The 16,491-nt window shown below is 36.5% G+C and overlaps 1 protein-coding gene across 2 annotated transcripts; it reads left to right on the top strand.

Moving 5' to 3' along the window:
• The first annotated feature begins 5,972 nt into the window (after nucleotides 1-5,972).
• LOC147857240 (AT-hook motif nuclear-localized protein 1-like) lies at nucleotides 5,973-10,207 on the top strand. Of its 2 annotated transcripts, XM_087328359.1 has the most exons (7): nucleotides 5,973-6,198; nucleotides 6,362-6,652; nucleotides 6,910-7,215; nucleotides 8,095-8,162; nucleotides 8,264-8,395; nucleotides 8,740-8,901; nucleotides 9,216-10,207. In XM_087328359.1, exons 2-7 carry the CDS (start codon nucleotides 6,610-6,612, stop codon nucleotides 9,495-9,497), a joined length of 993 nt encoding a protein of 330 aa, XP_087184485.1. In that variant the 5' UTR covers nucleotides 5,973-6,198; nucleotides 6,362-6,609; the 3' UTR covers nucleotides 9,498-10,207. The 2 variants fall into 2 exon arrangements, with proteins under 2 accessions (XP_087184485.1, XP_087184486.1); XM_087328360.1 differs by lacking the exon at nucleotides 6,362-6,652 and having other exon boundaries at nucleotides 5,975-6,198.
• The last annotated feature ends 6,284 nt before the right edge of the window (nucleotides 10,208-16,491 follow it).

Here is a 16,491-nt window from a genome sequence, read left to right as displayed (position 1 = left end):
CCTCTCTATCAATATATCTATCTTTCTCTCTTTGTTAATATTGAGCTCGCCTACTTGTCCTTGCCCTCGTCTACGTCTGTGACAAAATCATTTTTGCTTGAATCAATTATCTCTTTGGTTCTTACTTGTAGTTATGATCACACAAACTCCTATCCAAACCTATAGAAAAAACGGCGTAAATAGAACCTTGTACTTAAGTGAGATATTCTAGATCCTCCACTCCCAAGTACATTTAATATAGGACTTACACCCTTGTACCTATATTCTCCTCACACATGTGCACCCTTGCACATGAAATCTATACATACCTCATTTTGTAAGTAATTTTGTATTTGATGATGTTAATTTAATATAGAGTTAATCATCCCCCATCTTGTGTTGTTCATAAGTGTAACTTCCTCTCTCTCTTCCTCTCACACACATATCACATAATCTTTTGCTTAGCTTAATCACATAATTAGGTACTAATTAACCTGTAGTTAATTACCTAATTCTTAACATGGTATCAGAGTGTGTGGTTTAGAAAATCCACTAAGCCCAACCGACTCCGTGATTGTGTGTTCGAAACGCCGACGACAAAAGCCGCCTATCCGCTACCGTAGTGCCGCTACGTAGCATGCGATCTAAGGAAGGAAAAACAAGAAGGAAGATACTACATCAAAATGAACACACAAATGGGTAGCTCACTCCTTAGTGAAAAGCTAGACCGGAGCAATTATTCATCTTGGGAGTACAAGATGAACCAATACCTCGTCGATCAAGGGTATTGGAGCTACATGAACGACGCACAAGAAAATCGACCCGACCCAAAGAACGCTAACTACTCAACATGGGAGCAAGCGGCGAGTCGAGTCACGTATTGTTTGGCAACATGTGTCCACAACCACACGCTTAGCAACATTGGAGACGCCAAGATGCCTAAAGAGGCATGGGAGAACTTGAAGAAAATGTTCGCCGCCAACACGACCACTCGAAAGCTTCAACTGCGACACCTCTTTAGCTCATGCACTCTTTAGGCGTTTGGAGTTAGCCCATGCACTCTTTAGGCTACGAGGATACATTTCTCCAACTTCGCATCGGGCATCTATCGGTTTTCGTTCGGGATGCGTACATTTGCAATGCTTTCGAACACTTTGAGGTGCGATAAGATCGGCTTCCTTCCAACAAGGACCTTGTATGGAGTTAGCTCATGCACTCCATTAGTGGTGCATCAATTCATGAGATACACGGCCTTGGATGCCGCTTCGGCGTTCTTTGGGTCGGGTCGATTTTCTTGTGCGTCGTTCATGTAGCTCCAATACCCTTGATCGACGAGGTATTGGTTCATCTTGTACTCCCAAGATGAATAATTGCTCCGGTCTAGCTTTTCACTAGGGAGTGAGCTACCCATTTGTGTGTTCATTTTGATGTAGTGTCTTCCTTCTCGTCTTTGCTTCCTTCAATCACGTGCTACGTAGCGGCACTACGGTAGCGGATAGCCGGCTTTTGTCATTGGCGTTTCGAACACACAATCACGAAGTCAGGTGGGCTTAGTGGATTTTCTAAACCACACACTCTGATACCATGTTAAGAATTAGGTAATTAACTACAAGTTAATTAGTACCTAATTATGTGATATATGTGTGTATGTGTGTGAGAGGAAGAGAGAGAGGAAGTTACACTTATGAACAACACAAGATGGGGGACAATTAACTCTATATTAAATTATCCTCATCAAACACAAAAATACCTACAATGAGGTATATATAGATTTCATGTGCGAGGGAGCACATGTGTGAGGAGGATATAGGTACAAGGGTGTAAGTCCTATATTAAATGTACTTGGGAGTGGAGGATCTAGAATATCTCACTTAAGTACAAGGCCCTATTTAAGGCATTAGAGTCAACACTTCTAACTAGATTCTATCTAGGTAACTACAAAGTTACGTGGTTGACTAACTAACTAACTCTAGTTGAGCTTGATCTCTCAACATAAACCTATAGAAAAAATAATGTTCAACAGTGAGTTCATTTGACTTAACACAACTCCCACAATTTAGCACGTGGATTGACCAACAACTTTGGTTGCGTTGAATGTTATAAAATAGGAAATTTATAGTCTTCTTTGCAAAACATGGACACATTGTTTCTATTGGAGAGCATTGTCATTGACCTTTTTGTGGATGGTAAGGAGTTTAGAATATTTTTGGTCTTTTATCAAAATTCAGATTAGGCTCATCAAAATGGCATGGCTTGTAGAGCAATATTGTAGAATGAACATAGATGTTATTATGCTAGAAGCGCTTTACTATGTAACACTATGAATTCTTCAAAACCTAACCTCCCAAGATAATTGGTTAACATGCTAGAAATTAGGGTGTTGTCATGTATGCTCATTGAGAAAATATTTATATTGCTCACAAAAATGCATACATATCTCGCACATGAACTGCCGTGAGTGATAACTCAAACGTTGTGTTGTGTAAACAAGAGTGCCAACGAATGTATTTGGCATGCAATGCCATTGATATAGAAGTTTTCTTCACTCAATCAACTTGCTACGCAAATTTTATAGACAAAACATGCGACTTCTTGTTTTAATGAGAGAAAAATCCAATGAGCAAATTTGTCCACATTCTCAAATAGCCTAAAATATACATATGATTCTTGAATATTATTCTCATGGTATGTAAACATTTCATGTATTTATGAGAATTTTCCATGAAAGGGATTGGTATGACATAAGAAAGGGAAAATCTTTTTGGGCCCACGTACAACGGGGCAAGTGAATTAATTGAGTAGGATTTAATCATGCTTAGAACGAGCAAGGGCTGAAATCATTTGTAGAACTATTTGAGACATTCGGAAGGAGGTAAAGAAATCAATGGCATAAATAACTAATCAACATGAATGAAAGAAATCTCTATTACCCCCTACCATGTATGATGTGTGTCTCGATTGTGAGAATATTAGATTAGCGATACGTCAATTTGCATACATTTAATGTAGCTATGAGGAAACAACAAAGTTGAGGAGTCATTCTTTGCATAGAGCTCTATCAAGCCATGATAGTCACCTCACAAAGGATAGAGATGGCATTGTATGTAGTCATCTTTCCTATGTGTATGGAGCCTTACCTATGTACAAATACAATCATGACATAGATGTGTATTTACTTACTTTCTTTACCACACTCCTACCTTTGTGGTCTAGCTAACCACAACTTGGTAGACACTATACCTTTGTGTTCACGTGTATACCAAACTAATGCATTGTCATCCTTAGAGTAATTAGATACAAGATTGTAGTGAAAGAAAATTGTTATTCCATGGTTTTGGCTATGGATTATGCACAAATAACTTCTTTCGTTATTGAATGTCTAAATTGTCAAGGTAGCATCACATGCTTGTAGACATGAAAATCATATATATACAACCTAGTTATGTTCAAGAAATCCATCGAATCAAGATTTCCATTAGCGAGGATTGTCTTTTGTGGGACTGCCAACACATGGAAGGAATATATGTTTGTTCACAAGGGAATTTGGAATCCTTCCTAAAGGCGTGTAGATTCTTATTGGTGAACCACACAATGGACACTGTTTAGGAAGTTTTGGTTGTTACGATTCAATTTCTATCGACAAAACACTAGAATTTAGAAGCAAACATAATAAAGACGACGAGAGTGCGCACGTCTCAAGCCATCCAATACACTTCCCATGTTGAATTTGCGGAGCCTATTCTGTTCAAAGCGCTCAGTTAAGATATGCGGGGTTCATGGAGTCGTGGAGAGAACTACAATGCAAGGGTGGTGGATAAAACTGGCTCGAGACGTGAAGGAAGGTGAGGGAGACAAAAGCAGTGTCACTGTCTGGTTCTCGTGTCCATCAAGTTTGTTGTTGTCCATGCTAGGGGTGGCCTCATGGCTGACAGGATTTGGCCATGCAATCGAGCCTAAACAACATGAGATTGACTTTGGTCCAATCCTGTGAATAGATCCGTGCACTCATCTAGGTCAGTGTCCATCAAGTTTGTTGTTGTCCATGCTGGGGGTGGCCTCATGACCGACATGATCTGGCCATGCGATCGAGCCTAAACAACATGAGATTTACTCTGGTCCAATCTTGTGAATAGATCTGTGCACTCATCCAAGTTAGGGAATCCGAGGGACATGCGAAACTTGGGGTGTGTGTGTCCCGATTAGGATGAACGTAGAACCTGCTCTTTACGAAAGGCAAAAGACTTGTCACAATAATATTAAAAACCATCCCCTTCCCTCTTGAAAGTTATCCACCTTTGAACTGAGAATTACTTAGGAAATTAAACAAATAAAATAAATAAATAAATAGATAGATAATAAATAAATAGCAGCATTATCAAGAAGTATTGCTGTCAAAATAAAATAAATAAATAAAAATTAAGAAATTTTGGTTTTTTGTGTTCTGTGATAAGACCCCATGTGAAAACAAAAGGCCGCATGAAATTCCAAACCCAAAAAGGAATAAAAAAATCAAATTTGTATTATCAAGAAAATTGGTCTCCATCAAAACAGGGAAAACAAAAATAAAATAAGAAAATAAGGAATTTTGGTCTAATTTTTCTTTCTTTATTTATTAAACAAAAAAAGCACTTAATAGTTCTTTATTGGAATTTTCGTTTATTTAAATTAAATTTCGTTTTTTCAGTCTATTTATTTAATTCAAATTAAATTCACCAAAAAGAAGGCGTCATTTCGAGAGACAGCTATGGCGAGAAATCAAATGTGAAATTTTATTTAATAAAAGCGTAAAAAAATGATTAAATAACGAAAAAAGAAAAGAAAAGAAAAGAAAGAAATCAACCTTTTTCTTTCTTTCTTTTATTACCTTTAGTAAATAAAGCGAGTAAAAAAAAAAACATAAAAATGAATTATGTTTGCTTTTCTTTTACTCTCCCAAACAGAAAAGCAGAAAAGCCAGCCAAACAGAGGAAAGAAAAGCAAAGTATTATTCGGTTTTTAAAATAAATAAATGTTTATTTCAATTTAATTAAATCCTGGTGGAAGGAGAGCGGGGGTACGAATTTTGATGTTCTTTTATTTATAGTAAATAAAATAAAATAAAATAAAAAATGAAGGAAGAAAAAATGGAAAGAAAAGAAAAGAAAAACAAATTTCGAAAAAATGGAAAAAGCCACCAAATAATAATAATAATAAATAAAATAATAGTGATAATTTGGAGAAATTGTTTTTTTTTTCTCTGTGTGTGTGTAAATAAATAGAATAAATAGGAAATAAAAGCTCAAGAAAGGGGGGGGGGGGGGGACTACTAAATGTGGCGGGGATGCCCCCCCAAATGTGGCGGCGCCTCTAAATCTGGCCGTCCACTCCTCTGTGTTTTTGCTTCTTCTCTTATTTACGTAAATATTAATTTCTAATTAATTAATTGATTAAAATAAATTAATGAATTAAAATAAAATAAATAAATAATTTAATTTAATTAATTAATTTTTTGGGGCTATTTCTTTCCTCTTTCCTCTTCTCCCTTTTCTCCATAAATAATACACTTATTTATTCCTTTTTTTTCCTTTTCTCCTCTATTTTCCTTTATTTTTTATATTTCCGTATTTACAATATCATTCTTTTTGTTTATACATTTTCTTTTCCCTCTTTTTCTTTTGATTTCTTTATTTCTTTTCTTACTAGTATTATTATTTCCTCCTTTACTTTTTACTTTTTTTTTTTTCTATTTTTAATTCGGTTTTATATTTCTTTTTCAAAAAACAAAATTCTATTTTTAACTTATTATTATTTTTATTATTCTTTCCGAATTTCCCACCCCCCCCAAAAAAAAAAAAAAAAACTTCTCCTCGTGATGGGTTTCCTTCACAATTAAGTTTTTTTCTATTTTATTTATTTATTTTTTTCTATTTTTCTATTTTTCTATTTTTATTTTTATTTATTTCCTTTTCCTTTTCCTTTTTATTTTATTTTTTCTATTTTATTTTTCTTCTTCCCCCCTTTCTGCAGGTTTTAGGGTTTCCGAAGCAGGTTAGGGTTTTCTGAGACGACCGAGGATTTTCACTTTTCCTTCTCTTCTCAGAGGTTCTGAAGATTTGGGTTCTCTCTCTTGACCCAAAAACTGGAATTGGGTCTTCGCCCTTTTCTATGTTTTTACTCTGTTTCTTTAAGATCAGCAGGGAAAGAATTAAAGGAAAACACTTCACCCTCGCGCTGTCACAGGTAAGTCCTTTCCCCCCCGCTCCTTTTATTTTTTCGATCTTTGTGTTTTTCTTTGCTAAATTCGTCAGATCTACCTTAATTTTGTCTGTTTATAGATTATGGTTTTCGCTTTGTTTTCCCTTCTGATGAATTAGGCTCAATTAGCTCAATCTTTGCCTTGTAGGGCTATGGATAATGTTTAAGAGCTAAAGGTGCAGTTATTAACAGAGAAAATTTGAAGGAAATAAGAAAGAAAGAGAAAAGATCAGTTTTCCTTTCCTTTCTCTCCATTAAAACTTGGAGGAATTCTCTGTATGGGGAAATCCCCCTCCAATCTGTGTGTGTGATCATCACTACTAGTAGTGTTAGACCCCATTAAAAAGAAAGAGAGAGAGAGAGAGAGAGAGAGAGAAAACAAAAGAAAAATTGTGCATGGACATCAAGAACTCTGTGGGCCTTACACCTTCATTCAATGGTATGGAAAAGTGTGCAAATTTCATCACTATTGTTTCAATCTCCTGTTTCTAATATTTTTTGCTTTTGCGCTGTTGTTGTCGCCAATAAAAGAAAAAACTTTGTGGAAACAATGCCATATAGAAAAGGCTCAAAATTTGCCGAATCCGAAAAATTATGATAAAAAGATAAGCTGCAAATTGTGTCGAAAAAATGCTGACAATTCGAAATCCGGGTTGAATTTCTTGCTTATATATATACATATATATATATATATAGGTTCGGCAACCGATCCGAGCTCAAGAACTATAGCCGTGACACCATTGGCATCGACACCCCCTCCGTACATGCCCGATATGGCGACCACGTTCGTCTCACACTCGGGCTCACTGGGTTACGGTGGTGGTCCGGATTCAACAAAGAAGAAGAGAGGGCGACCGAGAAAGTACGCACCTGATGGTACTGTCGCCATCACAATAAGACCAGCCCCCACCCCCAGTTTCAACCCGATGATGTCGCCCCTCCAGAAGCGAGGGCGAGGAAGACCCCCCGGATCCGGAAAGAAGCAACAGCTTGCAGCATTAGGTACCACTAAACACTCCCAGGGTTGTTTTCTCCCAACTTTGTATCACTTTTTGCTGTGGCTCTGATTTGTTCTCGTAGATTCATCAAAACAAAAGGAAATTGGTCAGAGTAGTTCAATTATAAATGTGTACTCTGGTTATCAAGGAGGTGAATACCTACAGAATACCCCACACTCTGGTGTGGAATGTATTTTGCTAAAGAGGGGATATTCTGGTGATGTTTGGAAACTTAAGGAATATTTGTCCCTGTGAACATAAGTAAATATTTTTAAGTAGGGATTTGTTTAAATTTAGGAGATATTGGGAAACATCTAATAGATTTCATCTTCAAAAATACATTAATGGATTTCACTAAAACAAAAAACAGAACTGAGTAATTCTGGGAGGTTTTGGGGAATCACAGAAATTTGAGATAAAAGAACAAATACTTGATTATTCTAATTGCCGAAATTTTCGAGGAGTTTTGTATTCACTTGTATTTGTAATGTTTCAAATGAATGTTTTGTGGCTGTTGTTCAATTGGTAAGGTTGTCTGGTGGAGATCAGAAGCAGTGGATATTGATTATCATTACAGTACAGCCCAAATATGAACAAAACGAACAAGAGAGAGTGAGAGAGATTGATTATTTTTGTAGATATTTTGTCCAATTAAAGGGGAAAATTAGTGGTCCATTTTTTTGACATTCTGATCTTTGTTGCACAAAATGTTCTGCATTTTTTCTGAAACAGTGAATGCAGTTCTTTTGGTACACTGGTCCAATGGTTGAGGTCATCATGGTCATACCATCGGACCCAACTTGATGGATGGGCTAATATTTGGAATTACTTTAAAGGCCAGCAGCCTTTTTTCTTATACTATGAATTCTACTATATTTTACAGGGGAAATAGTATCAGGATCAGCTGGGGCTGGATTCACTCCTCATGCCATTACAATAGCTGCTGGAGAGGTAATTTCAAAAACTTCAATGTGTATTTCATTTTTTCCCTTGAATGATTGTTTTCGTTTTTAGGAATTTTGTTACGAAATTATCTAGCTTTTCGCCAACAGGATGTAGCTGCTAGAATCATGTCTTTCTCACAACAAGGTCCTCGAGGAATCTGTATCTTATCAGCTAATGGAGCCATCTCAAATGTCACACTCCGTCAGCCCTCAACCTCGGGCGGCACTGTAACTTATGAGGTTCGTTGTTAACGAAAGTTGTGACCTATACCTAACTAGATTCGTTCAAAATAGTTATAACTAGATGAATTGTGAGGGCAAAAGATTTCTAATAGCAATAATCTCGAAGATTAAATGACTAGGTGAATATGGAACTCATGGTCTATTTAGAGGGATTAATGAATGCTAAGCTTAACTAAATAAAATATTGAGAGCGATGCTTAACTAGATTTGAAAGGTTTTACTAGATGAGTGTTAGGTGCAAAACATAACCAACTAACTGTCAACTACAAAAGCTTAATGACCTAGAATTGTTGATTTCACAAGCTGTAAGTGATATGCTTATGACGATTGTGTCTTCACAGGGCCGATTTGAAATTCTGGCACTTTCGGGGTCTTTCCTTGTAACGGAATCAGGCGGGACCCGCAGCAGAACAGGTGGTCTCAGCGTGTCTCTAGCCGGTCCTGATGGAAGAGTAATCGGGGGAGGGGTTGCTGGAATGCTTATGGCTGCTAGTCCTGTCCAGGTAGTTAGTGTTTCTGTTATGGAAGAAAAAATACCAAATTCTCTCATTAAGAATGAAATTCCAAGCTCCATAGAAATTTAACTAGTTTTAGATAGAGAAAAAACATACATAGTCGATTCAACCATAATGGGAAAACAAAATTGGTATGTGTTTAACAATGTTCTAAGTAATACGAGTTTGAAATGTTATATCTTTTTAAGAAGAAAGTGGCTCTCAAAAATGTCCTTGTTGTTTCTTGGAATGGCAGCTTGATTTCACATGTTTAATTTCCAATTTTTGTACATATGTATTGAATCCTGGTGAGCTTTGGTCAGGTGATTGTGGGCAGCTTCATGTGTGGTGGGTCGAAAACGCAACAAAAACACAAAGCTGATAAATCTGGCATCCATAAGATGGATGGTGATCCAATCCCAGACCTATCGATGAATGATATGGCCGATATGAAACCCGATAGTTCGCCTCTAAACCAGAGTGCCGATAGTAGTAATGCCGATTCTCCTCAAGGTCAGATGATTGCTGTACAATCCATGGGTTGGGCGATTTCTCATGAAGCCAGACGTAATCTCGACATCGATATATCCTCGTCTGGGCAATGATTATTTATATGATATGATATGATTGACCTTTCTTTCCTTCTTCAAACGTTTTCCTTAGGACTCTTGACCTTTCTCTTTTTTCTTCTCTTTAAACTTTTTCATCTAAAGAGAAACACTTCGTTGTCTCTCTCTCTCTCTCTCTCACACACACACACACACACGTTGGTTGGAAAAGTTTTCTTCTTCTTTTACTTCACTAACAACATAGGGGGGGGCCTTTATATAGAAAGAAAAACCATTTTGTTTTTAGGTTTCTCAGATGGCAAGAACCTCCATGGAGCACTACTACTGCCTTATCTCGCTCCAAGAAAAAGAGGTTTTTGTTTATTTGATATATTCTAGTGGTGAGTGATTTGACTGGTCTTTCATTTGGGAAACTCTTGAAGAATTGAACACATGATTTGGTTCTAAAAGAGGTGTATGATATGTGATTAGAATGGTGGAAGAACTACATAAAACAAGAAAGATTACATGTCTGCCTACGATGATTATGATATTTTTCTGTTAAAAAGAATTTCTATGGGAGTATTTTGATTGGCTTTCTCGGAAGTCAGATCAGAATTGTTACTGTCAAATTACTCCTATATATCAGCTCCTCCATATTGGTGCTTTTTGAGTCCTTTACTTACATGGTTCAAGAGTGACTCTTTCTGTCAATACTTTGTAACTCTATTTTCAAGCATTTTTCTTAATCTCATTTGCAACATGAATGTGTAGTAAACATCATGTGGTTCTCGATTCACATGCCAGAACTTTTCATTTGCCTTTCTTGAATATGTGTATAGTAAACATGTGTTTCTCGACTCACATTTCCATTTGCTTTCTTTTTCCTTGTTCTTATTGAGGTAGAAAAGGCTATTTGGGATAATTTGTTCCTAGAGAAACTAATACATATAGGATGTGCTACAGTTACTGAATTACACATTACTGTTGTCATTCTCATAAAACATGATGTGCAACCATTGGAATTTTAGAAGTTCAATAGCCTCTATAAATCGTGAAATAATGAGATTTACTATGAGAAGTACATGTGAATTAACCAGCATTATTCTCAACAGTTGAAATGTAATTTCAAAGGAGGACATCTGTAAAATGATCATTTGGGAACAAAAATGACATGCTATAGTGATTATTTCTTGACTATGATGGATGGCTTTTCAAGTTCAACTACGATACATGGGCACACCTCTCCCACAATGCGAGATGCATGATTCAGCTCGATTTGTTGACAATCCTCCTCTGCACTCATAGTCATGGTCTTGAAATCAAGAATAGAGCTTGAAGAGGACTAGCTAGAGAAAACTAGATTTTGAACTCTCTAAACAAGAGTTTCCAACAATGAGGAGTATCTCAAACTATGTTGTCAAGCATTCATGGCAATCCGAACAATGTTTCCTTCCCTTTATCTAATATAGCAACTGCATACACAACCTCTCAAAGTTGAGCACACCAACTCCTAAATTTGGATCAATTATTTCAGTTTTAGGCTTTCTTTCTTAGGCATGCATGTACATTGTAATTAAGTGTAGAGGACCAATTCTAAAGCAATGTGTTAAGGGAAAGATGGCTTCTATAGAGGATCAATTCTAAAGCTAATTTTAATGGGTTAATAGAAATATGGTTTTCTTAGAGAACCAATTCTAAAGCTAATTTTAATAGGTTACGGGAAAGATAGTTAGGAAACGAGGTATCCGAGGACCAATTTTAAAGCTAATTTAATGGGTTTAGACAAGCACCTACTTGGGATGCCATAATGAAATAGATACCTAGTCCCTTCTATATAGCCAACACCTAAGGCTCCCAAAGTGCCACTACATGTCATTGGTCCTTATAGATTACGCTTATAAAGAAGTAATCTTTAGAAATTAAATAAGTCGCATGAAACTACACAATTTGCACAAGCTGAGGAGACTCTTTTGTAATGCTCTTTCTTTGAGGTCCCATAGGTCACGTTTGAAGTGGTAGAATCTCTAAATGCACTTGGAAAGAGTTTGAGAATGTCAAAAATGTTTTCTATGAAGTTCCTTCATGCCAAGTTACATACGCAAATTTGCGATACATGCTCCTAAATCTTGAGACTAAATTACTTCTCATTAAGACCATGACGTGAAAAGGGTCGTGAAGTATATGCTTAGGTTTCTCATTGAGACTATGGACCTTGCTTAGGTTTTTTTGCAAACCAAATATATCACGGCTAGAGAAAGATGTGGAAGCTCATGCTTCACACATTAAAGTGCATAAATTACAAAAAACTACAAATCATCTTCTTCTCTAAAGGAGTAGCACCACACTTGCCCATACATGTTAAAGCCAATCTCCATCCCCATTGAATAATCTTGCCATTCACACCATTGCTTCCATATGTCTAAGTTCACATTCTCTTCATTGTGGGTTCAAGTTTTGAGGAAATTCCTAAAATATGCATATTTTGCCTCGAATGGCATCATCAATGTTGAGCGTTATAGTCATAAACTTAAAACTGATTCTAAAGCTAATTTTAGTGGTTTGAAGCGTAAGATAAGTGGGAAACCAATTATTTTAGGATTTGTGACAAACCCATATGGAGCCATGACATGTGAGAAGATTGAGAGCCTAAGGTGTCAAGATATATGAAGGGAACTAGCTCTCTTTCTTTTGGATCTGCTCAAGGCAACCATAAAGGTATAAAATAAGTTAATAGTAGGTGGTATGGGATACAAATGGTGATGATGTTGTAGTGACAGCAAAATCACGATACGGCGTGCAAAGATATATTGATGGATGTTATGTTTTTTGCTAGTGACAAAGGGCTATTAATGAACCTATGGTGTTTACCTCTTCACTATCATTGTAGGGAAGGAAACAAACCATCATCCAAAGACTTAAGATCTTTTTAGGCATATAAAGTAATCTCACCATTCTTAAGCTAATGCCATTGCAAGAAAGGGTACTAGAACATTGCAAGAAAATAGAGCAATCCATGGTGCTAAAACTTAAATAATAGCAAACCATTACTCCAAACTCACTTTAGAAGGGGAGGAGCAAACAAATTTACTAGTTATGTTTAAAACATACAACTTTACAACTTTACTAGTTAATTGGCAGTAAATGGAACCCAAAAATTGAGTGAGAGAGAGTGCCCAAAGGCAGTATATGTTGGTGTCATCAACAAAACTACTCCAAACTCACTATAGAAGGGGAGGAGCAAACAAATTTACTAGTTATGTTTAAAACATACAACTTTACAAATTTACTAGTTAATTGGCAATAAATGGAACCCAAAAATTGAGTGAGAGAGAGTGCCCAAAGGCAGTATATTTTGGTTAGGCTTTCTTTGCATGATGAAACAAAACTACACTACACTGGATTGGATACAATTTGGGTTGGTTGTCATAGGTGAAACCAAGAAATTGAGCGGTACGAGCGAACACACTAGGCTAAACATTGATAGATAAGCTACAATAATGATGGTGTTGATTACTTCCAAGATGCCATGTTAGGCAATATTTAGTGGCTTGGGACAATGATGGTATTTAAGATTCATTTCAAATCCTTGGTTCAAGGGTTATTTGGTGGAAAAGTGGCCTTAATTAGTTGTTTTCCTCCAATTACATGTCTAGTTGCTTAATCATTAGTTGCATCATCAACATGAAGAGGTACAAAAAAGGCCCCAACCTTCAAAGGTTACAAGCCCAATTCATGGTCAATTTTGTTTAGCCCATTTAAACAAGAACAAGTTGAATCATTGGATATCTAGGCATTGAGTAAGAATTGGCAATGGTTTGGTTTTGGCTTAACCGGTTTGGCATTGCCCAAACCAAACGAGTTAAGCCTTGACCAGATTGGCAATTTTCAAATTTGAACTGAATTGGCAGTTTAGCCAAATTGGTTAAGCCTACACCGGTTTAGAACCCACTTTTTGCCAAACCCATTAGCCTTAACTGGTTTAGCCCAAAACTGTTTGATTCGGCCAAAGCCATGAAAAACCAAGCTCAAACCGAGGATTGAATTGAACCATGAAACCGCGAAACCATTTAAAAATGGTTTATCGGCTTGGTTCAAGCTCCTTGCATTGCCAAGCCATTGCAGACTCCTAACATTGAGGTGTATGCAAACCTATGAGAAGGTAAATTACATGAACAATTGTTATGCTACATTGTTTTGTCTATAATACCTACTCTATGATGTTACACATACTTTTGGGGTGCCATGGGTTTCGGACATCAACATGCCTCTCAAACGTTCACATATTTGACCTTGCAAATATGGGTGCTAGATATGACTATGCAAGGTTTTCGTACAAATTTAATTTGTGAAGATGACCTTCAATGGTTATATGGCACATCAATGGTTTATTGCCCCACTTAGCAATGTCATCCAACTCATAAACAAGGTTGGCATTTTGAATATGGGCAAAATTAAGGGCTTCACAATTCTGCTTGCAATTTGCAAACTCATGGACAAACGTTTTTTGACCATTTGCAGATTGATATATGGCAAGGTTGTGTTGAATTCAATTTTCTACTTTACATGAATACACCAATGAGCTAGAGAATAAGCAAGTTATTTTGTATTTCCTGCCCCTAGTGGAAGCATTTGATTTCAAACTAATTAAAAACACATGCTAATTGATATGCTTGGAGTTTTTCATAGCTTAAAGAAAAGGCATCAAAATTGTTCTATTTTAGCCCATATAAGTACAAACAAAGCTCGAGTTTTGTGAGCTTTGATTCCGAGGCTAAAATGCTTAATGATCGTAGCCTACTTTTATGAACATATAGTATGTCTAAGAGATGTTTCGTGGTATACATATTGGTATAGAAATTCTCATATTACAATTTTTATGAACTTTGAGGGAAAATATTGCATTTTTATATTATGTTTTTATTGAGTGGCATATATTAACTAAAGAATTTCTCACATGACAATAACAGATTTCCCTAAAAGTAATAAAGATTCCATGCTTAATAAAATCTTTTAAAAAAAGACGAGGATAGAGATGAAGATGAACTTAAAAAATTTATACGAATATACTCACTCACAATATGTTGGCAATGGGCATAATGTGGCAAATAATATGAAACCTCCTAATGCAAAACACCCAAACTCACTAAATAAAAATAAATGGCCCACCAAATAAAACATTATGGAAAGGTGGCCCTTCGAATCATGATCAAAATGCCTCTCGTGGACCAAACAATTAGTGTGAACACGCCTCAATCCAAAGAAACCAAATGACTATTATGAACCGAATTGGAAGAGCTACTTCGCAATAACCAACAAATATCTCAACTAAAAAGAGATCGAAAAATTGCATAACCAAGCAACTTTTCACTATAAAGAGATTAGGAACTACAATATAACTTTTTAATTTTTCACAAGTAAGAAATCGAGGAATTATATAAACAACTAACATTTCTAAACAAAGATACCAAAACATAAGCAAACAACAAGATAATGTTCGTTGAGAGTTCAAATGTTATGGGGTACAATGCATTCCTTGACACAAGAAAGAAAAGCTAACACAAACGCTTTTGGTTATGGAAGAGAAAACAAAGATGATTTGTATTATCTTCTACGAGATGGATACTATTTCTCTTGTATTTTAAGGGGTGTTGTTTAAGGAGATTAACTTTCAAACTTAACTTTGAATCTTCCATGAGGACATCTTGAACATTACATGGACATTGTTAAGCAATTACATACAACATGAACGCAAAGAATATGCAACTAACCATGAGGAAAACTTCATGTTCTGATAGATTTGATTTGGCTATATTCCTAGTAGAATATGTTGTAGAACTTGTGAAATCACATTTTTAATGTTATACAAATAAATATCCCCCAATAAATTTAAATGTAACCATACAATGAACAATTACTAGGTTGAGAGTAGAATATGTAGATTTCCTCCGATCGGTCCTCGACAAGTTGGGCATGTACTCGATTTAGCTTTTCGATGCTCGGCCAAGCAAGAGGAACAAAAATGCAAGTGAAGACATGGCAATACGAGGGTATCTCGTGGATTCTCCCGACAAATGATACATATAGTTTTCTCTCTCTCTTCCTCAATAACCTCACGGAGAGCCTTTTGCTTAGCCCTCTCTTGCTTCACCTTCTTCTTCCTCTTCTCTTTCCCTTCTTGTATTTTACCTGACATCATTTGGGAGGCCAACTTATATCGTCGTACTTTTCCACGAAGCTTTCCCATCTTTCGCTCTCTCGATTCTTCCATCACGGAATCTATGACGTCCATGGCTTGTTTCATCTCATCCCGAATCTTTTGTAGGTCTTCGTATTCGATGAAAGTATCAGAGTTGTGATGGTTGCTAATCATTCCTTCCATAATCTCCTTTAGGTGTTTCAACCGTGTCATAACAATGTGTTGATGTGGTACATTTGCATCAATTGGGGCAATGATGCGTTGATGTGGCACATTCTTGTTGGTTGGGGGTTGTTCCTTGTCCTCTCGTGAATTAGTACTTGTAGATCCATGTGAGGTGGTATGATGGTTATATGAATTAATAGTGCTAAAGCTTTCATCGCTAGCATCACTATGAGACATGGAAATGTGAATCTACATGAAATGTCATGTAGAGAAAAATGAGATGAAAGGAAAATGCATTGATCTAGATCCCTAGATCTGAGACCTTTTTTGTTTACAAAGTCAACCTCCACCTCCCAACCCCCTCCCTTACTTTATTCACTTTGGCTTTTGAAGACATTAATATATATATGATCTCTCTCTCTCTCTCTCTCTCTCTCTCTCTCTCTCTCTCTCATCTTTTATTTGCTCACATTAGCCATGCTTTCCTAACCCATTCACAACTGGGTTTGAATCCCAGTAACCCATACCCATTTGATAGATGTCACTCTAAAATATAGACGTTGACACATGAGTTTCTTGACTTCATAGAATAACTTGACTAATTCTCCTACATATGATTGGGAAAGCTCATAAATAGCTCCCCTCCCCCCCTTGGTAGTGGGCAACCATAGTTATGTATCGAAACAG

This window comes from Azolla caroliniana, unplaced genomic scaffold, assembly GCF_043228905.1.
Source record: "Azolla caroliniana isolate FFs.n. ecotype wild unplaced genomic scaffold, voAzoCaro1.0.p SCAF_12, whole genome shotgun sequence".
NCBI lineage: Eukaryota > Viridiplantae > Streptophyta > Polypodiopsida > Salviniales > Salviniaceae > Azolla > Azolla caroliniana.
Note: the sequence above shows the minus strand (reverse complement) of the source record. Positions and strands in the feature narration are given on the sequence as shown.

What these genes read in the sequence shown, in the direction of transcription:
- LOC147857240 (XM_087328359.1), top strand. Translation starts at nt 6,610, where the DNA reads ATGGACATCAAGAACTCTGTGGGCCTTACACCTTCATTCAATG. An exon ending in CCTTACACCTTCATTCAATG is followed by an intron (nt 6,653 to 6,909) that starts GTATGGAAAAGT and finishes ATATATATATAG; the next exon opens with GTTCGGCAACCGATCCGAGC. An exon ending in GCGGCACTGTAACTTATGAG is followed by an intron (nt 8,396 to 8,739) that starts GTTCGTTGTTAA and finishes GTGTCTTCACAG; the next exon opens with GGCCGATTTGAAATTCTGGC.